At 40.2% G+C, this 23,588-nt stretch overlaps 4 protein-coding genes across 4 annotated transcripts; 2 read left to right on the plus strand and 2 right to left on the minus strand.

Annotated features, from left to right (window-relative positions):
- Nucleotides 1-459: 459 nt before the first annotated feature.
- Nucleotides 460-6,369, minus strand: LOC128440208 (extracellular calcium-sensing receptor-like). Its single transcript, XM_053422849.1, has 9 exons — nt 6,176-6,369; nt 5,790-6,084; nt 5,504-5,590; nt 5,028-5,297; nt 4,617-4,823; nt 4,261-4,536; nt 3,433-3,660; nt 3,210-3,333; nt 460-1,370 (listed from the first exon to the last, which is right to left on the minus strand). The coding sequence occupies exons 1-9, from the start codon at nt 6,367-6,369 to the stop codon at nt 460-462; spliced, it is 2,592 nt and encodes an 863-aa protein (XP_053278824.1).
- A 349-nt stretch (nt 6,370-6,718) lies between these two features.
- Nucleotides 6,719-8,171, plus strand: LOC128440565 (extracellular calcium-sensing receptor-like). The gene is made up of 2 exons (XM_053423314.1): nt 6,719-6,784; nt 7,458-8,171. Exons 1-2 carry the CDS (start codon nt 6,719-6,721, stop codon nt 8,169-8,171), a joined length of 780 nt encoding a protein of 259 aa, XP_053279289.1.
- Nucleotides 8,172-13,099: 4,928 nt separating this feature from the next.
- On the minus strand, nt 13,100-14,978 carry LOC128440567 (extracellular calcium-sensing receptor-like). Its single transcript, XM_053423315.1, has 3 exons — nt 14,886-14,978; nt 14,052-14,279; nt 13,100-13,891 (listed from the first exon to the last, which is right to left on the minus strand). Exons 1-3 carry the CDS (start codon nt 14,976-14,978, stop codon nt 13,100-13,102), a joined length of 1,113 nt encoding a protein of 370 aa, XP_053279290.1.
- Nucleotides 14,979-17,595: 2,617 nt separating this feature from the next.
- Nucleotides 17,596-22,087, plus strand: LOC128440168 (extracellular calcium-sensing receptor-like). Its single transcript, XM_053422798.1, has 8 exons — nt 17,596-17,702; nt 18,056-18,356; nt 18,453-18,742; nt 18,982-19,277; nt 19,898-20,103; nt 20,195-20,416; nt 20,497-20,620; nt 21,183-22,087. Exons 1-8 carry the CDS (start codon nt 17,596-17,598, stop codon nt 22,085-22,087), a joined length of 2,451 nt encoding a protein of 816 aa, XP_053278773.1.
- Nucleotides 22,088-23,588: the final 1,501 nt, after the last annotated feature.

Raw genomic sequence — 23,588 nt, forward strand, 5'->3', positions numbered from 1 at the left:
TGAGGAAGGAAAAGTCATATCCATATTTTCCAGAAGACACCAATTGAATTAGACTGTGGGCCTTTGTGTGGGCTAACACAGATTCACTTATGAAGTCAGATGACGTCTCCACTTGTCAGCCTGTAGTTATCGAAGAAATCATAAGTAATGAGTAGCGGGCCTGCTGAAATTTAAGTAATTTTTTTTGTTAGTTAGTTGCACAAGTTGTTACAGACAAAAGTAGAGTTGAAAATTACTTTATTTCTTGCTAAAGCATTATTGTCAACAGTGTTCTTGTTTCATGGAATTAACAAATATATAATTCAAGAAAAATTATTTAAATGTAATAATATACAACCTCGTCAGTCTTTTTAATAAACACATCTTTTCTGGTTTGGTTTAATCTGCTAATCATGGTGGGATTAAAAAACACAGAGTGGATCAGATTATTTCACAGATTTATCTCAAGAGTTAATTTTGTCACTTTGTCTGGCCCCGACTCATGATGGCTTTCTTTGTGTTCCTCTCTGGTCTCAATAGGATGATGTAACATTTGGGTCCAAACAGCGTCAACAAGAGGCCAAAACTAGAGGCCAGGATGGCAAATACCTCCACAGCATCTGCGTATTTGCCTGGTGAGTTGACGTAAGCAGGGACGAAGGCTACCCACACTGCGCAGAAGATCAACATGCTGAAAGTGATGAGTTTGGCCTCGTTGAAGTTGTCGGGAAGATTCCTCGCTAGAAAAGCTAACAGGAAGCTGAGCACAGCCAGTAATCCAATGTAGCCAAGCAACACTGCAAAACCAATCGTGGAACCGAATACACACTCATACACTATCTTGTCATTGTGGTACTGGGTGTTTTTATAAGGAGCTGGTGAAGCAGACACAAGCCAGGCAGTGCAGATCGCTGCTTGAACAGAAGTAAGAACCAGAACTGTCACTCTCTGGTGCACAGAGCCAAACCACTTCAGAGTGGCTCCCCCTCCTGGCTTGGAGGCCCTGAACACCGCCAGCACCACCATGGTTTTAACCAGGATACACGACACACAAAGCACAAAGCTGATGCCAAACGCTGCATGTCTCAGCTGGCACATCCATACTCTGGGTTGTCCGATGAACAGCAAAGAGCAAAGGAAACATAACTTCAGTGAAACCAAGAGCAGGAAGCTGAGTTCTGAATTGTTTGCACGCACCATGGGGGTGCTGCGGTGATGGATGAAGATGCCGAGGACGACAACAGAGAAAATCGTGCCCAGCAGGGAAGCGGTCATCAGGCAGATACCCAGAGGTTCATGGTAGGAGAGGAACTCTGTTTTCTTTGGAACACAGTGGTCACGCTGGGGGCTGGACCAGAAATCCTCTGGACAGCTGCTGCACTCCGTGTAGTCTATAGAAAAAAAAGTAATCAATTTGAAAACACTATAGTTAACACTTAAATTACTTAAGTTCTTTCAATTAAAGTTATCAATTATATTAATATAGTTTAATTCATTTTTTAAGTTGGTCCAACTATTTTGTTTGTTCATTGAAGGATGTATCCACCGCTCAACGTCCACTGGGATTGGCTCCTGGCTGCTCCAGCTCAAATCTTCTCTTTCCATCCAACTCTACAAGAGAAGCGCAAAGGTGCAGCTTCCAGCTCATCTCATCAAGGAAACCTCCTCGCAAATCAAGCTCTACCAAACTCCTAGTAGCGACTCGAGGTCCTGCAGGAGAACTTCAACCAGCAACTGCGCCCCACAGCTCAACAGAAACACGAAGGCAGAAACCATACGACCAGCCAGAAGTCTTCACAGAACTGTGAACTGAACTGCAACTTCCATTTCCCCTTTTCCTCGGATGGGTAAGACAACTGGGCCTAACCCCTTGTGGACGAATTTGCTTCGAAACCCCATTCCGGTCTTAATGCCGCAGAGGTGACGATTGCGCCTGATGGTGCAAATACTACACATACCAAGGAAGGTATTGGAAGCACACTGCCGCCATCTAATGGTTGGAGTGGAAAATACATACTAGCCCCTTGGGACTGTGCAGCAAAGTTATTTTTAGGTATTAAGCTGTATTTGAAATACTGTGAGGATGGAACCGCAATGATTGTACGGAAACATATGTTGTTATTCAATTTCAAGCAAAAGCAGCATCAATCTACGTACCAGAGACTGGAAAATGTGTTAAATTAAGGTTATGCCTAATGTCGCTAATTTGCGTCATACCTTAATTTTATATCTATTGTATATGCTTTATTGAAGTTAACGATCTCCAATTAATTTAGCATCTGTATGACAGCCAAAAACACAATTTTTTTTTTTTTTTATATATTTGGAAATTTATTCAGGCATTAAGGGGTTAACAATTATACTAGGCTATGCAAGACTGTTTATTCGATTTTGTGTGTTGTTTATAAGTTGGATTTGTGTTGTGATACTTTGGTTATAAGTTATTCGAAAGTAAGGTTAGTTTGTTAGGCTATTCAGAGTCTTTCTTTGCATTTCATTCTACACCCTTATCTGATTTAACGTCCACACCGATACACGCATATCTCACCTAATTAGTTCAGACCCCCGCTACATGTCGTAAACTTTCCAATAGGGGGGGGGAAGGTGTTATCCTTTTGGCCAGCCATCATTTTGGGAAGCACTCTGAATTTTATAGACACACACACTCACATACACATTTTGGTTTAGTTAGTACATTGTTAGTAATTTGTGTTTTTATACTCTATTATATCCATAATAAATGTTTTTCTTTCACAAATGTTCTTTCATTAATGTTGCATAAGTGAATTTTGCCAACCCTTACACTGTCAAGAACTCCATAATCTGTTCATTTAATAATCTTTAATAGTAATAATCGAGATTTCTAATTGAACTATTTCTAAATGAGATTGATCTTTAAATTTAATTGTTGGTCCCTGATACCAGGGTGGTGCCTTGTCTTTTATAAATTATAATTGCAAATTTATATTATTATTCTTAATTGATAATTGTATTGTTTTACATTAATAATTGCATTATTCTTAATTGATAACTTTATTGTTTAATTAATAATTGCATTATTCTTAATTGATAACTTTGTCATTTAATTAATAATTGTATTATTTTTAATAAATATGTTTTATTATTTCAATAATCATATTTTATGATTATTAAGAATTCGCCAAGAAGTCTACCTATTATTACACAACATAATATATGATTGTATTTTATAACATTGGACTGATACAAACCTGTTTCATTCGTGAACTCTCCCTCAGAACAAGGGACACAGTCAAAACAACACACAGGTTCCCCCTTCTTTCTGGCCATGCGGGTTCCTGGAGGACAGCTCTCACTGCAGACTGACCGAGGAGCCTGCAGTCATCATCATAAAAACGGTTATTCTACACCGTTTGATATTAATATCCCATGCCATATTAAACAAGAGCATAAAGCACAACAAATATATTTAACCTGTTTGGATTCAAAGTTCCAGAAGATCTTCTCGTCATGAAGTGTGAGTTCTTCACCTTTAGTGGCAGATTTCCTAACCTCACCTACACGGTAAACTTTAGTTCCTCCTTCAGGAAGCCACTGCCAGTTCATGATGTCATAGATCGGTAAGGCATCGCCGTTTTCATCAAATGACACTTCATCACCAAATGGTGTGGTGAAGTTGACCTTCTCCAAGTAATACATAAGCTACAATGGGGAGCAAACAGAAGATAAACATAATATCAGGGAGAACATGTTCCTTTCTTGATGAGCACAAGCTTTCAGAATTTCATACAAACTACATGAAAATGTATCATCCGTTAATGTACCATACACTTTAATTTGTTACCTTTAATTACCTGTGTCAAAGAGGTTATGTTATGCTTTCTTGTTTGTTGGTAGGTTTGTAAGACAGATTACATAAAAACTACTTATTATCACAAAACTTGGTGGTAGAATTCAAACAAACAAAACATATTTCCGTATCAGGAGGCTGATCAATGAATTTTCCTCATTTTCCAAGGGAAAACTTTATTGATCTTGATTTAAAAAAAATACATCCAAATTTATGGGACTGATATCTAGTGTGTATAATTTGGTACATCTTGGTTTGGGCTCTACTGAGTTCCATGCTTCGACCAATGAAGTGGATATTGTGTATTTTGTCTTGAGACTTGAGATCTTTTCTTATACTAAAAATAAAATAAAGAGTAAACGCTACCAGGCCTCGTCATATCACAGTTTATAATATTAAAGTGTCAAACATGGGGGTTCAGTTTAACAAAGGGTTAAGTGTAAACTTCACACCTGCCATGGCTGCAGGCTTTGCACAGCAGCACAGCTGTGGCTGCTGAAAGGTCCTCCCCCTGGCTCACAGCGCAGCAAGTCATCGAGCGCGTACGCCAGAGCATACACTGCTTTGTAGATATTGTACTCAGGCCGGAGGTTAGAGACATCTAGAAACTCTGTCTCCACATTCTCTATGTCTTCATCCCCAGTGCACAACGCTCCTGCTGCTTCCATCCAAGCAGCCGGAGCTGGAGGAAATCTACACTGAAATGTGTGTTCCCAAAACTGTCTCACCTGAAATGCATTTAGAGGCTGAAATCACAGTATTTCATCATTATATAACCATTGATCTGCTTGTAAGATTATAATCTCACCATGCTATTTCCATTGTTAGTGTTGTCTTCTCTGTCTGGACGGATGTGTAACAGAAAGTCCCTGAGTCCTGGTATTTCTCCCCGACGGATGGCGAAGCCTAGTGTTCCGCCCAGGTACGGCATGAGGTCATGGGACTGCAGCACAGCAGCTGATGTCCAGGCTTCACTGGCCATCCACTGCAGGCCTGTCACATTCTGCCTCACCACCTGTGCATTGCATTATACTGAATATATTTATTTCAGACTTATGTACAACAGCTTTAATTTACTTTGTAGCACAGAACAATTATAAAATATAGAAATTACAAAACTCAGACCAATGTAATACACTTAGTAAGAGACACCTGCACAATTTAAAATGAGGTTGACTCTCAAATCTTAAGTCATCACAAGAGTTAAATAAGTAAATACCTCTTTCATTAACTGTATCATGTGGATCTGATGTGCAAACACGATGACCACACGAGCTGTGGATTTCTTCATCACCTCCACAATCCTCCCTAGTTCGACTGGGTCGTCACCCCAGGGTAAGATCTCTGTGTAGGCCAGACAACCTCCACCAGACGCAGCCAAGTCAGGCTGAAAAGATCTGGAAACGTGGAGTCCGTAGTCATCATCACTGACCAGCAGGCCTGCCCACGTCCAGCCAAAATGTTGGAGTATCTGAATCATGGCACGCACCTAAGTGGACAGAGGGAGGGATGAGTGCAAATATACATGTCCTCAGTTAATTCTTCTTATGGTGCTCTTTCATTTAAATCCAGTAAGGAAGTGAGGATTTTGCCTCAGGCACAACGTTTGAGGCAAAATCCAGGCGACATCTTTGAAGTGCAAACAACTTCCTGTGTGCTTCAATTTGTATTTTTTATCTGTAGATAGAGTTTCACCTGAAAAGCATCACTTGGTATTGTTCTGAAGAAGGACGGGAATCTTTGACGGTCAGTTAGGCAGGAACACGTGGCAAAATAACTCACCTGTTAATAAAACGGCAGCATATGGTATCCATACAGCAATTGCTTCTCATACAAGTCAGTAAGAATTAATTAAATAATTGATTAAAATAAAAAAAAAGTGCTTGCAATACAATGTACAAGTCCTAATCAAACCATTTATCATCCCAGATTTATTCAAATTGGGCATTCAAAGGAAAGCTAAGACTGAAAAGAAACTTACAATGGGCAGTTTGAATAAACCTATCACATCAGAAGCGGCGATAGAAAACGTTGAGAAGGGATCACCCACAATCCCCAGGACTGGAGGTGGCCCCACACATGCCTCCTGAAGCAGATAGTCCTCCTCTCGACCGCTGGCCAGAGACAACGCGGCACTGAATCCAATCACCAGCGTGGCACAGTTATCGTACAGACTGTATCCCAGAGTCACATTAGGCAGCAGGTCAGCGCTTCTGTTGATCTCTTCGATAGCAAAGGCCATGGTCATGGCATGTCTGAAGCTTGCAGGGTCAAAGCTAACACATAAACAGACACAATTAACCAGTTGTGAAGTTATATATGTTGATATGATACAACTGTTGAATTCTGCAGGAGTGTGAGACTTGCCCCTGGCAGCTGAGCTGAGTCGGCTCTGAGGTGAACGTCAGCTCAGGGAACACGGAGGTGTAGTGGACGTCAAACAACCCACCCAGAATCACATCACCAGGCTTGTGCATCCCATTGAGATAAAACTGCCTCCTGATCTTACAGGATGAGGAGTGAGAGGACGACTCAGACGAGAAAAGAGAAAAAGGGAACATAATCAACAATGAGAAGCCATGAAAGGAGAGAAATGTTTCTACAAATGGCCCCATTACTGCCATCCGTCCTTCCAGCCCCATCTCTGTTCTTAATGTGCTTGATTTTATATGCAGGGGGATTTTCTTTATATTTCATCCCGCCCATCAGGGCTTGGGCATACATTTAGGGGAGGGAAAGCTCATGTCAAATTTATACACATGATTTTATAGTTCACACACTTTGATTTGAATTATTTTGCTTTTGTGAAGGTGGATCTTGGTCATCTTGAGTTTCTGTCTCTCTATCAACATGAACTATCTTGAATGGAAAGATCAATAAATCGTAAATCTATATATAACAAAAGTATGAATGAAAAAGGAGATTAAAGACAAGAACAAAGCAAAGGCATCAAGTGCTACTCATGAAATTGAGACGGTATCATGTCAGGTTTAAGTGAATTTTTGGTGTATATACTTTTTTGAATGGGGAGTTGTTCTCCCTCACTATAATAAACCTCCTTGTAGAGAGGAATTGGTGATCCATCATTTAAAAGTACAACTCTACAGTCTGTTGAATTAGTAAAAGCTGAAGTAAACAATTGCACATTTACTAGTGCTTCGGGTGAACTCATGTTTTAAGGGGGGTTTCCTTTAAAATACTAAATTACTTAATAATTCAAATTAAATATAATGACCACCTTCCATCTCTTTGTGATTTGGTTGAGCCTTCGCAGATCTCTGCATTTTATGAAAAAACACACTGTTTGTATGACTGTGGGCTGTTATTGCCCCTATTTATTCATGTATTTTTTATTATTGTTTGAATCACTGTGTTTCGAGTTGCATGTATCATACTATATTTTAATTTAGTTTCTGTTTTAGGTGTTAGTTGTAATTATGTGGTTACCTAGTTACCTCCACGAGGAGGTTATGTTTTTGTTTTTTAGCAACTTATATGAAAAACTATTGAACAGATTTTAACAAAGCTTTGTGGAATGATGGGACATGAGCCAAGAAAAGGATCCGATGAAAGTGGTGATCCAGACTTTTTCCAACCACCTACTCTAACAATGTGAGATTTTTGGGGGAAATTTTCACCAATTTCCCAGAGAGTAATTCATGGCTCTCAACACCCAAGCTTCCTGCTGCTCTTCTCGCTGACTCTGTGTTTCTTATGTTCACTAACTTTCATGGGAGCGCCCTCCGAGTGGTCCTGCATGCTGCGACACACGGCGTTCGGCATCACCTTCGTCCTCTGCATCTCTTGTGTCCTTGTGAAAACTATAGTGGTGTTAATGGCATTTAAAGCGACACTTCCAGGTCGTAACATCATTAAATGGTTCGGCCCTCAGCAGCAAAGAATGACTGTGGTGTCCTTCACGTTTATTCAAGTTGTAATATGTATCATTTGGTTGGTTGTCACTCCCCCTTTTCCAATTAAAAACCTGACCACATACAAGGAGAGAATCATCCTGGAGTGCGCATTGGGTTCAGCCATTGGGTTCTGGGCTGTGCTCGGGTACATAGGCCTGTTGGCCTTCTTTTGCTTCGTGTTAGCCGTCCTAGCTCGGAAGCTACCAGATAATTTTAATGAAGCAAAGCTCATAACGTTCAGCATGTTGATATTCTGTGCTGTCTGGATCACATTTATTCCAGCTTACATCAGCTTTCCTGGTAAAGTCACTGTGGCTGTGGAGATATTTGCCATCCTGGCCTCCAGCTTTGGATTAATTCTGTGTATATTTGCTCCAAAGTGTTACATCATATTGTTTAAGCCCGAAAAGAACACCAAGAAACATTTGATGAACAAGAATGAATCCTAGTACATCTGAGCTCTGGGAATATTTATGATGGCAGCACGTAAGTTCTTCCCTTAGTTTATGTGAATATTTACATTTGCATGCTTTTTAATTTTTTGTAATTTTGTGAACGTCTTCAAAATCTGTTGTTTTCTAATTTTACAAATAATTTACATTTCGTGCTGGAAATATGAAATAAACTAAACAATGTTTTGCAACAAAAATAGGAGTTTTGTCTTCAGAATAAAAAACAAATTGCATATCATGGTATATTAGAGGTGGTGTAATAAAAATTAAAATAAAGACTGGTTACAGTGCCCTCAAGTGTTATTGTAACATTGTTTGCCTGGAATGTTAACACATACATGAGAAATAATCAGCAGCAACTTAACCAAATTAAAAATTTAAATCAACAACATAAGATCATTTTATTCATGTAACAATTAAGAAAACATAAGATTTGTAGAAAACATTGTTTATTTCTTCAGGTCTCTCCGGTTTCAGCAGAATCTACATTTGGGTCCTAACAGTGCCACCAAGAGGCCAAAACGTGTGGTCAGATTAATATGTATGGTCTGTATTTGGTAAATGTTTTTTATTCATATATAGCACTTTTCTTTGTCCATTAACCACTCACAGTACTTTACTGTACAGTTTTGTCATCCACCCACTCACAAGTTCATACAGTACTTCTATGTGCAGCACTTTCTTTATCACACATCATTCATACACCACCATACATGGTCTTGCCATATGACGCCTTGGCGTGTGTGGAATGAGGGAGACGGGAATCAAACCCATCTCGACCTCACCAGCCACAGACGATCATTCAGTCTAAGAAGGGAAAAGGTTGATGTTCTCATTCTGGTTTCAAATGGGCCAATCTCATTACATAGTGACAATAATCTGTTTTATTTGAAAGAAAAACTAATTCATGTGTGAAGGGTGAATTCTGCATGAGAAAGAGTGGCCTATATTCTTTAAATTTAAGTAAAACATCAACAATGCACAACTGTGGATCAGTTGTGGATATGACCACTAGATGGAAGCAGTCAACCATCCCCTTTCTCAGGTCTGTTGTGTTAACCATTGTGGAAGGTATTTTTCAAATTTCACCAAAATATCATTATCTCCCTTCACAATTTCATCTTTCCTCTCTTGTTGGATCTCAGAGTGAGTTGATTTCCTCGTCACATTCAAAATCCTCGTTAGCTCAGCTTAGATCATTATTCTCTTCGACAACCATTTTAGGAAGTGATGTAAAGGCAGGGAGGACCTAAGATACATATTTAGAAGCCACATCACATGTTACATTTTGGCACAATATTGAATTGAAATGTATCAACAACAATTTAAATCTTTTTGGGACAGTTGTTTGGGGGTTGAATGATTTAATGCAGTGAAAATGGTTAAATTCAATTTAGTAAATGTTTTCGTTGAGTTATATTATATATATATATATATATATAGAATCCTGTAAGTGATTGAATTGTGTGCTTTATTTTTTATGGACAATAATCAAACGTTGTCATGGTGTTCAAAAAACATTACAAACCAAGACAAATATTAACACTACATAGATGTTACCTGCCATGTTCACTAGTATAAAGGGTATACAGCTATATACCAAATTATTTTTGGGGGAACTCAAATTCACAGATGAGGGGCAACCATTTAAAAAAACCTAATAACAACAGCTTTGCTGAAATAAGTTTTTTCGACAAGTTTAAAAACTTTTACCATTTCCTTTTTTTTATTTCCTCTCTTTTCACATATCAAAATACCTCAAAGCAAAACATACATCAATGCTCATGTGTTCTGAGTATGGTGCAGGTGGACACAAATTCAGGAGCGACATAAGAGGCAGGTCCAATAAAATAAATTCTACATACAAATTTGAAGCAAACAGCCAAACTAAAACCAGTGGTGTATAAAGTACTTGAAAGCTATACTTGAGTAAAAGTACAGATATCTTAAGGCCGAATTATAGTCCTGCGACTGCAACCGCGGAAGGCCACGCAGTTGCATCGACGGACTCGTTTTGGTTTATGCTTCTCTAACGTGTTGCGCGTGTTGCAACGCAATTCACCGCCAGAACACTAGGCGGAGTAACGTTTTTTGTCGAAGACAAAACACACAAAGAAGAGACGTATTCTTTGTGTGCCAGAGACGGGTTATATAAGTGGTCATACTTTCGGATCTCTTCTGCCAAGTGCTCATCTATTTGGTCCATATTCGTTCTTCTAAATCTTCCGTGATTTCCGCGTATTATGGGGCATGAAACCGGAAACTAGACTCCGGACGGGTTGTAATAAGCAGACCAATCACAAGCCTTGCGGGCTGCGTGAGGCTCGCGTTGCTTTGTCGTATAGTTAGAAAAATTGGCGGACGCACGCAAGCCGCAAGAGGTCACGCGAGGGGCGTGTCTTGCCCGGCCTTTAACTGAAAGTCAAGCCGGTAAAAGTAAAAGTCACCTGTAAGAAAATGACTTCTGCAAAAGTCTTAAAGTAGCTCATATTAAATGTACTTAAGTATCTAAAGTATCTGGTGTTGAAATGTACTTAAGTATCAGTACCAGTACCAAACTCAAAATTGTTCTCTTCAGGCCTTATTTCTACTGTCTGAAAAATTATAACAAAATTATACATATAATGTAATTCAAATAGTAATGAACTAGTGCATCTGTACTTCTAGGGACAACAAAGAATCAACACAACAGAATAAAAAAGTGCCTCTTTTGTCTAACTAAGAACACTTATAGACCACAGTATAACCACTAAAAAATTTGGAACTGTCAATATCACTAAACATGGACCTTTCACTTTCTAATCAGTAGCAGCCCCTTATGATAACTCAGCAAAAGGAACAAGTTCTAGACACACATAATAGGATAGTTTTCCTCTTTTCTTAACAACCTGCACAGTGCCAGTACAGAGAAGAAAAACTCACTGGACACAGTCTAGTTCTGCTGCCAAATATCAGACTGAATAATAAAGACTGAACTGAACCGAGCTCCTGCATGAGCACCTGGATAATTCTAAAGGGAATAAAAGGATGGGGAATAAGTTTCCGTTGATTAAGTCCCTGCCCTTTCTACACACATCGCTACTACCCATTGGATGGTTTAGTGAGGTCCTCGAAACGGCCCTGCCAAAGTTGATCACGGCCCTGGCGGAGCGCCGAGAAGACGATCAGACTTGACTTTCTAGAGGAAGTAAAACTCGTAACAAAGTTTCTGAAGGTGAACCTGTGGAAGCATCATTACCGGTACAGACCCCGGTCGACAAAGGCAGCCCGACCAAACTCCGGACGCTTAGGGTCTTGCGCTGCCCCCCGAGGCAATTGGCACGCGAGTGAGCGTGTGAGAGGTCCAACGTGCGTAAAGACTTCCGTTGCGCCAACCTCAGTTGCTCAAGTAACGAGCCAGTTTTGAGAATATAAGAAGTACAAAGTACAGAAATTTGTGTTCAATTGTAACGAGTAAAAGGAAAGAAGAATCGGACAGAGTGAGCTGGACACCCTGCTCCTCTCAGAGGGTGGTGTAGAAAAGAGGAATCGAGGAAGAGCGGTGTGCTCCTCTCGGAGAGGTGCATGGAAAGAGACAGAAGAGAGGGGAGACCTTGCCTATTATTGGCTTGTTGACCTCATAGGTCATGGGGCCCAGAGTGACCAATAGTGGTTGACACTTGTGTCTCTGGTCGGTTTTCACACCTCTGTGTGACGTTGAGGCACCCTGGGAGATTGAGTTCTTGAGGAACTGGTTTTCTCTAGAACCAAGGACATGCGGCCTTAAGGCCGGCGCATGCTTCTGCAACTGCGTCGGCGGCGTTTCACGCAGCTGTGTCGCAGGACTCTTTGTGATTCATGCTTCACCAACCTTCCCCAAGCGCTGCGCGTCTTATACAGCAATTCCCCGGCAGAACACTAGGCAGAGTAATGTTTTTTGTTGAAGACGACCTTAGAGACCCCTTCTTTCTTCTTCGTCGATTTTTTATTTACATAGCCACTGCGGCTCCTCGTGAACTTTTTCTGGCGGAAAAATCCGCCAGTCAGTGACGGGTTATACAAGCAATCATACTACCGGATCTCTTCTGCCAAGTGCTCTTCTATTTGGTCCATATTCGTTCTTTTAAATCTTCCGTTGTTTCTGCCGGTATTATGGGACATGAAACCGGAAACGACTCCGGACGGGATGTAGTAGGCAGACCAATCCCAAGCCTTGCGGGCTGCGTGAGGCTCGCCTCGCTTTGTCGTATAGCTAGAAAAATTGGGCGACGCACGTAAGCACGTAAGAAGAGATACCTAAGCACGTAAGAAGAGATACATAAGCACGTAAGGGGCCCGGAAGGGCTCTTGCGCTTGCGGGCCCGTGAAAACGCAGAAGCATGCGCTGGCCTCTAAACTTTTGACTACACATGTAGGCCAAACTGTAGTTCACAAATACCAGGTCCAAACAGTAACATAGTATTTGTACTTCGTTACTTTCCGCCACTGGTCACTATTATCCCTATGATGACATAAATAGGGGAACAAAGATTATAATAGCCATGTTTCATCTGCCTATTTATTGTTGACTCAACAGTGGGAAAAAATGTCAGTTTCCCAGACTTTACCCATAAGTGCTTTAGTTGACAACGATTTCTGGACACTGATGTTGTTAAATTTCTCATATAGACAACAACTGAGTTTTACATTTTTGTCACCTGCTTTGAGGAAGGAGAAGACATATCCATATTTTTGAGAAGAAACCACTTGAATTAGACTGTGTACCGTTGTGTGGGCTAACACTGATCCACAGATTCACTTTATTTAATTGTAATAATATACAACCATGTCAGTCTTTTTAATAAACACATCTTTATTATTTTACTTTAAATTGATTATCATGGTGGGATTAAAAAACACAGAGAGGATCAGATTATTTCACAGATTTATCTCAAGAGTTAATTTTGTCACTTTGTGTGGCCTTGACTCATGATGGCTTTCTTTGTGTTCCTCTCTGGTCTCAATAGGATGATGTAACATTTGGGTCCAAACAGCGCCACCAAGAGGCCAAAACTAGAGGCCAGGATGGCAAATACCTCCACTGCATCTGCGTATTTGCCTGGTGAGTTGACATAAGCAGGGACGAAGGCTACCAACACTGCGCAGAAGATCAACATACTGAAAGTGATGAGTTTGGCCTCGTTGAAGTTGTCGGGGAGATTCCTCGCCAGAAAAGCTAACAGGAAGCTGAGCACAGCCAGTAATCCAATGTAGCCAAGCAACACTGCGAAGCCGATCGTGGAGCCGACTACACACTCATACACTATCTTGTCATTGTGATACTGGGTGTTTTTATGTGGACCTGGTGAAGCAGACACAAGCCAGGTAGTACAGATCTCTGCTTGAACAGAAGTAAGAACCAGAACTGTCCCTCTCTGCTGCACAGAGCCAAACCACTTCAGAGTGGCTCCCCCTCCTGGCTTGGAGGCCTTGAACACCGCCAGCACCACCATGGTTTTAACAAGGATACACGACACACAAAGCACAAAGCTGATGCCAAACGATGCATGTCTCAGCTGGCACATCCATACTCTGGGTTGTCCGATGAAGCTGAGTTCTGAATTGTTTGCAGGCACCATGGGGGTGCTGCGGTGATGGATGAAGATGCCCAGGACGACAACACAGATAATCGTGCCCAGCAGGGAGGCTGTGGTCAGGCAGATACCCAGAGGTTCATGGTAGGAGAGGAACTCTGTTTTCTTTGGAACACAGTGGTCACGCTGGGGGCTGGAGGACTTTCACTGCAGATTGACCGAGGAGCCTGCAGTCATCATCATAAAACAGTTATTCTACACCATTGGATATTAATATCCCATGCCATATTAAACAAGAGCATAAACCCCAACAAATATATTTAACCTGTTTGGATTCAAAGTTCCAGAAGATCCTGTCGTCATGAAGTGTGAGTTCTTCACCTTTAGTGGCTGATTTCTTAACCTCACCCACAAGGTGAACTTTAGTTCCTCCATCAGGAAGCCACTGCCAGTTCATGATGTCATAGATCGGTAAGGCATCGCTGTTTTCATCAAATGACACTTCATCACCAAATGGTGTGGTGAAGTTGACCTTCTCCAAGTAAAACATAAGCTACAATGGGGAGCAAACAGAAGATCAACATATTATCATGGAGAAAATGTTACTTTCTTGATTGATCACAAGCTTTCAGAATTTTATACAAACTACATAAAAATGTATCATCCGTAAATGTACAAGACACTTTCATTTGTTACCTTTTATTACCTGTGTCAAAGAGGTTATGTTTTCACCCCTGTCCATTTGTTTGTTGGTATGTTTGTAAGACAGATTACATAGAAACTACTGATTATCACAAAACTTGGTGGTAGAATTCAAACAAATAAATATATATTTCTGGATCAGGAGGCTGATCCATGAATTAACCACCTTTTCCAAGGGAATACTTTATGGATCTTGATTAAAAAAAACTACATCCACATTTATGGGACTGATATCTAGTGTGTATAGTTTGGTACATTGGGCTCTACTCTACTGAGTTCCATGCTTCGACCAATGAAGTTGATGTTGTTTATTTTGTCTTGAGACAGGAGATTTTTTCTTTTACTAAAAGAAAATACAGAGTAAATGCTACCAGACCTCGTCATATCACAGTTTATAATATTAAAGTGTCAAACATGGGGGATCAGTTTAACAAAGGGTTAAGTGTAAACTTCACACCTGCCATGGCTCTAGGCTTTGCACAGCAGCACAGCTGTGGATGCTGAAAGGTCCTCCCCCTGGCTCACAGCACAGCAAGTCATCGAGAGTCATAAATCGTAATTGTGTATATAACAAAATTATGAATGACAAAGGAGATTAAAGACATGAACAAGGCAACGGCATCAAGTGCTCCTCATGAAATTGAGATGGTAGCATGTCAGGTTGAAGTGAACTTTTGGTGTATATACTTTTTTGAATGGGGATTTGTTCTCCCTATCTATAATAAACATCCTTGTAGAGAGGAATCAGTGACCCGTCATATAAGAGTACAACTCTACAGTCTGTTGAATTAGTAAAAGCTGAAGTAAACAATTGCACATTTACTAGTGTTTCGGGTGAACTCATGTTTTAAGGGTGGTTTCCTTTAAAATACTAAATGACTTAATAATTCAAATTAAATATAATGACCACCTTCCATCTCTTTGTGATTTAGTTGAGCCTTCGTAGATCTCTGCATTTTATAAAAAAACACACTGTTTGAATCACTGTGTTTTGAGTTGCATTTATCATACTATATTTTAATTTAGTTTCTGTTTTGGGTATTAGTTATAATTATTTGGAAGACTGATATCAAATCAAATCAAATCAAATTTTATTTGTATAGCCCATATTCACAAATCACAATTCGTCTCATAGGGCTTTAACATGGTGAGACATCCTCTGTCCTTAACCCTCAGCAAGAGTAAGCTAAAACTACTAAAAACCCTTTTAACAGGGTAAAAATAGGTAGAAACCTCAGAGAGAGCCACATGTGAGGGATCCCTCTCCCAGGACAGACAGAAGTGCAATAGATGTCAGGTGTAGGAAAACATCATCAACATAAACGTTTTTAGCAGCATTGATGAGGGAAAACATTTTGAAGGATAACTTCAATACTATATGTCAAGCAGTCCTGCTGCAATCATAGTCTATGGTCAGCAGCCAGCAAGATCATGATCTGCCATCCAGATCGGATGCCACAGTCATGGTCCACTGCCGCTTTTTAGGATCCCTCATCAGCCGCCGACCTCTGTCGTGGTCCACCACCATTATATGATGCCAACGCGACACAGGATCTAGAATCCGCCATACTGGATCCACCATTGCGACCTCTGATGCGCGATCCACATTCTTAATCCATGGTGCGGCCACAGCGGGCCCGGATCTGTGGGCGATAAAGCAAAGGGACTCGGGGAAGGGGTCAAGTCAGTAACATGTACTGATGAGATATGACCTACTTCAATGTGATAGGGATGAAGAAGAGGAAGGAGAAGCTGGAAAGAGAAGCTCCGTGTGTCATGTGTCATAAATTCCCTTTGCGTCTTAGTGTCATCAGGGTTTTTTGCCTTGTAATCAATGATACAATGATACAGGCCGAACCTGGAAGTACACTGAGGCTCAAGGTAAATCTGACTGGCTACTTGTTTGTATGGTAGTACGATGAAAACCATTTGGCCCACGAGGTGGTCGATCTCAATGGAGCTCGGGTTTTTAAAGAATTTGTTTGTTATATCAATGGATAATACAGGTTTAAATGTAATGGAATTATTTCCTTAAATTTAGCTACAGCACTATCAGGTAGACATCTAGAAAATGAGTTTTTTATTAGTGGCATATATTCAGTTATTGAAAAATCGAAGGTTATTAAATTATGGTCTGATAGAACTGGATTGCGCGGAAGTACGGTTAAATGTTCAATTCCGACACCGTACGATAATACAAGGTCCAGTGTGGGGTTACAACAATGAGTAGGTTGGTGTACACACTGACTGAAACCAATTGAGTCTAGTATCGAAATAAATGCTACACTAAGGCTATCTTTATTATTGTCAACATAAATATTAAAGTCACCAACAATAATAATTACTAGGACTAGGTTGGATAAAAACTCAGGGAATTCCGTTAAAAATTCGGTATAAGCCCCCGGAGCACGGTAAACTACAGCAAGTATGATTGGCTGTTGGTGTTTCCTGGATTGACGTGGAAGACTGAAAACAAGACATTAGAATGAGTTATAGCTGAGTTTAGGTTTAGGATTAATTGATAGACTGGATTAAAAATAGCAGCAACTCCACCTCCTCGCCCAAATTCTTTGGGAACCTGTGAATTTATATGACTGGGGGGAGTAGATTCATTTAGACTGACAGATTCATCAGGATGCAGCCACGTCTCAGTGAGGGACAATAAATCTATGTTGTAATCTGAGACTAGTTCATTAACTAAAATAGCCTTAGTTGACAGTGATCTAATGTTTAAAAGACCACATTTAAAAGTCTGTAACGAGTGTATGAAATTTTGTGTGGCTCGACTGAATTTAAAGGGAACTGTTAAGCCTTGATTGTTTTAAATAGTAATTTAAGACGAGTAGAAGAGAAAAAGAGGCACTCAGGAAGGTTATAAAGTACATAAGGCTAAGGAACTGAAAAATACAGAGCAAGGACATCCTCTCTGTGATGTACAGTAAGATGACGTACAGTAGGAGGGAATCTTTAGTCTGAAAAGCTATATAAAGCAGTGATTACACACTTATTGCCCACATGCACACACTTAGGGGATGATGGGGATCTCAGCTCTCTTTGTTTGTCTCGTATGGGCTCTGGGGTTGTTTTGTCTTAACTCTGCTCTTGGTTTGAACGGGGCTGGGATCAAGTGTAAGCTGCAGGATACGGCTCATCCACCTGCCTTCTCAATGGACGGGGACTATGTGGTTGGGGGGGTTTTCTCTATTCACCACTACATGCACAAAGTGAGGTATAACTACACCACGATGCCTGAGCCTCTGAGGTGCACGGGGAGGTTTGTATAACAGAGAGAGGTTGGGAATAAAAGGATGTTGGGCTGTGTTGGGACATGAATGTTTTGAATTTGTATATTGTGCTTAAAATCTTGAGGTTTTAATTTTTTAATTTTAAGTTACATGTGTTATATAAAAAATTTATACAATGTGGCTAAAGGAGAAGAGATTATGATTTGTTAATATGATTACACTATGATGATAATTGTGAGTATTATTATAACTATTAGTAGTAGTAGTAGTACTCCTGTTTGTATTACAAGTATTATTCTTAGATCTGTGATTCTCCCATTATAACATGTGATCCCATCCTATGTAAACAACAACATGCTTACATACATGTGTGCATTTGCAGCATAGTGTCCCGCGAAATTCGCTTCTCACGGGCCATGATGTTCGCCATCGAGGAGATCAACAACAGCTCGAATCTGCTGCCGGGCATCACGCTCGGTTACCACATCTATGACTCGTGCGCCTCGGTGCTGATGGCGGCGCGTCTGGCCTTACAGCTCGCCAACGGCCAGGACCCTGAGTTCAGCCTCGGCAACGACCACAATTGCTCCCAGTCCGGAATGGTGATGGCCATCGTTGGCGAGTCCAGCTCCACGCTATCCATCAGCATGTCACGCGTCCTCGGGCCCTTTAACATCCCTCAAGTAAATCTATTTGTGTTTCTACTCAATTCATTCATTATAAACCAGTGCTATTCACAGTTGTTTTTGGAGATGAAGAATACCACTGTGTTGCTCCAGGTGAGCCACTTTGCCACGTGCGCCTGCCTCTCCAACAAGAAGCAGTACCCAAGTTTCTTCAGGACGATACCCAGTGACAAGTACCAGGCCCTAGCGCTGGCCAAACTGGTCAAACACTTCGGCTGGACGTGGATTGGCGCTGTGCGCTCGGATTCGGACTATGGCAACAATGGCATGGCTTCTTTCCTGGACGCAGCGCACAGAGAGGGCATCTGCGTGGAGTACTCCGAGTCTTTCTACCGCAACAACCCGCGCAGCAAGATCCAGAGAGTGGCTGAAGTGATCCGCAGGTAAATATATTCAGTCACATAATATTAGAATATAGGAATTTATTTTATTAAGATGCAAATACAAAACAATGTAATAATATTGAATAATAACTGACTACTCATGTTTTTTTTGTTTATTGATCTCATAGGCCTGAATAAAATTACTCTACTTTCAAAACACTGAAATTCTCATGTTTGCTGGTTTAAAAAATCTTTATCCATATTAACTGTGTGCATCATGCATTACATCATCTCTCCAGGTCGACAGCCACAGTTATTGTGGCCTTCGTAGCCACTGGAGACATGAAGATCCTGTTAGAGGAGCTGTCCTGGGAGCCTTCTCCTCCTCGTCAGTGGTTAGGAAGCGAGGGCTGGGTGACTGACTCACAGCTGCTGAGGTTCTCTTTCTGTGCCGGGGCCATCGGAATTGGCATCCAGCAAGCTGTCATCCCCGGCCTGAGGGACTTCCTGCTGGATCTGCCCCTGACCAAAGTGTCTGCGTCCCCGGTGCTGACTGAGTTCTGGGAGAGTGAATTCAACTGCAGGCTGGACCAGAGTGAGGAAGTTGTGCTGACTTGTTTTTTTCTCATAGAACATAAGTGACACTATCAGTTGTATTGTGTGGTTGATTTTCACAATTTGAGGAGCTGCATGGTAATCAATGTTTATTAATTTGTGATTCACAATTAACATCAAAGATACATGAAATATACATGAGATGCCAAAACATATGAGATGAAAATATTTGAAAGAAGAGAATATTTCAAATATATAAGGTATAAATATGCAATCTGAAAATATAAGATACAAGTTAATAATGAAATAGATATTAAATAAGTGAAAAATAGAAGACAAGTAAGATAAATAAAAATAGATGAAACGTAAACTTAAAAATGGAGAACATTAAGAACATAATAAAGTTATTTAAAAGGATACTGAAAGTGTACATGCTGCATACTAATAATGATGTGCAGTTATATCATAGCAATAATAATTATAATGATATATAATGATAATGGTACTGCACAATACAGCATAATACTATATCATATTCATGATTTTGTTTTGTAAATATTAATACAGGTAAAGTCAGTTTAAAGAAAAATAATCTCGTTTTTTCATAAATGTAATGATAATTAGTAAAAAGCCCAGTCTCCTCCTCGTTGTGTTTTTTAGGTGGAGCCACAGGAGAGAGTTTATGTGATGGAACTGAAGACATACAGACGCTCCAGAGCCCGTACACCGACACGTCTCAGCTCCGCATCACCAACATGGTGTACAAGGCCGTTTATGCAATAGCTCATGCAATTCATAACGCAGTGTGCCAGAAGACTAACTCTACAAGAGAGTGTGACAAACTCACCAGGATAGAGTCCAAACAGGTCGGTCAAAACAAATATGTCACATAAATACCAATGTGAAAATGTACTTTACATTATTTACTTCCTGTATTCTTCCATTTCAACTTCACAGGTTCTTACTGAGCTGAAGAAAGTCAGTTTTTCCCAGAACGGTTATGATGTGTCGTTTGATGCCAACGGAGACCCGGTGGCCACATATGAGCTGGTCAACTGGCAAAGAAGTGCGAGTGGCAGCAATGAGTTGGTGACAGTGGGGCACTACAATGCGTCGCTGCCGGTCGGACAGGAATTCCAAATCAGCAGGAACCTCACGTGGATGGAGGGTGGCACACAGGTGAGGAGCCAAAAGGTAACACTTAAGTCAGCTGTGTAGCCATAGTTTGATATCTGTGTGAGTTTGTGTCTGTGTGACAGGTGCCTGCTTCAGTGTGCACGGAGAGCTGCCCTGCAGGAACCCGTAAAGTGCTGCAGAGAGGGAAACCCATCTGCTGCTATGACTGTGTACCATGTCCTGAGGGAGAGATAAGCAATGCTACAGGTGAAATAAGAACACAAGGAAAGTTCAACACCAGTTGATGCACCCAACGACTTGTAGGTAACATTTCGGACAAAGCAGGTCTGAAGACGGGCCTCTGCTGGAAGCATATTGTTTTGGGGTTATTTGATGTACGTCCCATTATTGTCAACACGCATCTCAAGAATACCTTTAGGGAATCCTTTAACATTTGGTGCAAATGTTCACTTGGACCTAACGATGTACTGATTTCATTTTGGGAGCCAAAGCACAAATGTCAAAGTCATTTGTGGCCTCATAACTTTGGCCTCATACATGATATCATGATATCTCTTGTCTGGCTGTAGGGAATTTCTTTAAAACTTGATCAGTTTTTTATATTTTATTTCTTGTTATATTTGGGTGTGGTTTTCTTTCAAACCATTATTGTTTTCTTCCACCTCCCACACGTATTTTAACATTTCCTTCATGGACACTTTGAATTTTATGGTTTTCGTTACCTCTGTCCAGCACTTAGTATTCATTATATAAAGTTTACATCAGATATAAGGCTGCTGAAAGTGTTTTTCTTTCTTAATTTTTTCAGATTCTCCTGATTGCTTCCCCTGCTCTGACGAGTTCTGGCCCAACGCAGAGAAAAACATGTGTCTCCCTAAGCCTGTAGAGTTTCTCTCAATCCATGAGGTCCTGGGAATCATCCTGGCTGCGTTCTCCGTTGGCGGCGCGTTTCTCGCCATCATAACAGCAGCCGTATTCTTTCATCACAGGACGTCCCCGATCGTCCGGGCGAACAACTCCGAGCTGAGCTTCCTGCTGCTCTTCTCGCTGACTCTGTGTTTCTTATGTTCACTAACTTTCATGGGAGCGCCCTCCGACTGGTCCTGCATGCTGCGACACACGGCGTTCGGCATCACCTTCGTCCTCTGCATCTCTTGTGTCCTCGTGAAAACTATAGTGGTGTTAATGGCCTTTAAAGCGACACTTCCAGGTCGTAACATCATGAAATGGTTCGGCCCTCCGCAGCAAAGAATGACTGTGGTGTCCTTCACGTTTATTCAAGTTGTAATATGTATCATTTGGTTGGTTGTCACTCCCCCTTTTCCAATGAAAAACCTGACCACATACAAGGAGAGAATCATCCTGGAGTGTGCGTTAGGTTCAGCCATTGGGTTCTGGGCTGTGCTTGGGTACATAGGCCTGTTGGCCTTCTTTTGCTTCGTTTTAGCCGTCCTAGCTCGGAAGCTACCTGATCATTTTAATGAGGCAAAGCTCATAACTTTTAGCATGTTGATATTCTGTGCCGTCTGGATCACTTTTATTCCAGCTTACGTCAGCTCTCCTGGTAAATTCACTGTGGCTGTGGAGATATTTGCCATCCTGGCCTCCAGCTTTGGATTAATTCTGTGTATATTTGCTCCAAAGTGTTACATCATATTGTTTAACCCCGAAAAGAACACCAAGAAACATTTGATGAACAAGAATGAATCCTAGTACATCTGAGCTCTGGGAATATTTATGATGCCAGCACACAAGTTCTTCACCTAGTTTGTGTGACTATTTGCATGCTTGTCCATTCTTTGTAATTTTGTGAACGTATTTAAAATCTTTTGTTTTCTAATTTTACAAATAATTTACATTTCATGTTAGAAATATGAAATAAACTAAACAAAGTTTTGCAACAGAAATAGGAGTTTTTTTTTCAGTATAAAACATAAAAACAAATTGCACATCATAGTATATTTGATTTGGTGAAATTAAAATAAAATAAAGACTGGTTACAGTGCCCTCAAATGTTATTGTCACATTGTTTGCAAACTCCTTGCCTGGAATGTTAACAAATAAATGAGGAAAAATCGTCAGCAACTTAAGAATGCAAAATTTAAATCAACAACATAAGATCATTTCATTCATGTAACAATTTAGAAAACATGACATTTGTAGAAAACACTGCTTATTCCTTCAGGTTTCTCTGGTTTCAGCAGAATTATTCTACATTTGGGTCCTAACAGTGCCACCAGGTGTGCTCAGATTAATATTTATGGTCTGTATTTCGCAAAATGGTCTGTATTCACATTCATATTCATAATCAGTAGCAGGAATGACACACAATGCCCCTTATGATAACTCAGTTAAAGGAAACAAGTTCTAGGCACACATAATAGGATAGTTTTCCTCTTTTGTTAACAACCTGCTGTTGTGCAATAGTAGGAGTAGAATTGACGTTGGCTAATTATTAATAATCATGAAATATGATTATTAAAATAACAACTATTTCTTAAAAATAATCGAAAATGATAAAGCTATTAATTAAGAAATGTAACACATTTAATTAGAAATGATACGGTTATCCATTAATAATAGTTAAAATAATTAATGAAAACAATAAAATTATCAATTAAGAATAATACAAATCTGTAATCATTGCTTATTGTCGCGGGGCACCACCCTGGTTACAGGGACCAACAATTCAATCTTTAAATATCAGTCTCAATGATATAAGTTATATTAATAATCTCAATATTTTAGTATTAATGATTATATAATAAACAATGAAGGGTTTTAAGTTCGAGCACAGGCAATCATAATCCAGCTGCAATCACATACATATGCACAAATAATCACAGACTACAGATACTTTAATTACAAAAGCATTTATTAAAAAGGGGAAATAAAGTTATAATGTTATTCAATGATTCATCATTTTAACAAGCTCCGATATTTCAAAGATAAACACAGCAGCAGCACTTATCACAATTCAGAAAATACATGTAAAACCGGCAGTCTACCTATGTATGTCTGTCTCGGTGTGTGTGTGTCTGTGTCAAAGTGTCTCTCTGTGTGTGTGTGTCTACGTGTATGCATGTGAAATAAAGTTAGTGTTATTTAATGATTCATCATTTTAACAAACTCCCATATTTCAAAGATAACAACAGCAGCAGCTTATCACAATTTAGAACAACACATGTATTCATCTATGTGTGTCTGTGTGTGT

The sequence above is a fragment of the Pleuronectes platessa genome, chromosome 5, assembly GCF_947347685.1.
Source record: "Pleuronectes platessa chromosome 5, fPlePla1.1, whole genome shotgun sequence".
NCBI classification, from domain to species: Eukaryota; Metazoa; Chordata; class Actinopteri; order Pleuronectiformes; family Pleuronectidae; genus Pleuronectes; species Pleuronectes platessa.

Bases quoted from the DNA above. Each gene is read 5' to 3' on its own strand.
- LOC128440208 (XM_053422849.1), bottom strand. From the start codon at position 6,369: ATGTTCCCTTTTTCTCTTTTCTCGTCTGAGTCGTCCTCTCACTCCTCA. The intron at 5,298-5,503 runs GTGAAACTCTAT...CTGTCCACTTAG, and splicing joins TACCAAGTGATGCTTTTCAG to GTGCGTGCCATGATTCAGAT. The intron at 3,334-3,432 runs GTTAAATATATT...TGATGACTGCAG, and splicing joins GGAACTTTGAATCCAAACAG to GCTCCTCGGTCAGTCTGCAG.
- LOC128440565 (XM_053423314.1), top strand. From the start codon at position 6,719: ATGAAAAAGGAGATTAAAGACAAGAACAAAGCAAAGGCATCAAGTGCT. The intron at 6,785-7,457 runs GTATCATGTCAG...CCAATTTCCCAG, and splicing joins CTACTCATGAAATTGAGACG to AGAGTAATTCATGGCTCTCA.
- LOC128440567 (XM_053423315.1), bottom strand. From the start codon at position 14,978: ATGACTCTCGATGACTTGCTGTGCTGTGAGCCAGGGGGAGGACCTTTC. The intron at 14,280-14,885 runs GTGTGAAGTTTA...TCCCCATTGTAG, and splicing joins AAAGCCTAGAGCCATGGCAG to CTTATGTTTTACTTGGAGAA. The intron at 13,892-14,051 runs GTTAAATATATT...TGTGTTCCAAAG, and splicing joins GGAACTTTGAATCCAAACAG to AAAACAGAGTTCCTCTCCTA.
- LOC128440168 (XM_053422798.1), top strand. From the start codon at position 17,596: ATGGACGGGGACTATGTGGTTGGGGGGGTTTTCTCTATTCACCACTAC. The intron at 20,104-20,194 runs GTCGGTCAAAAC...TCAACTTCACAG, and splicing joins CCAGGATAGAGTCCAAACAG to GTTCTTACTGAGCTGAAGAA. The intron at 20,417-20,496 runs GTGAGGAGCCAA...TCTGTGTGACAG, and splicing joins GGATGGAGGGTGGCACACAG to GTGCCTGCTTCAGTGTGCAC.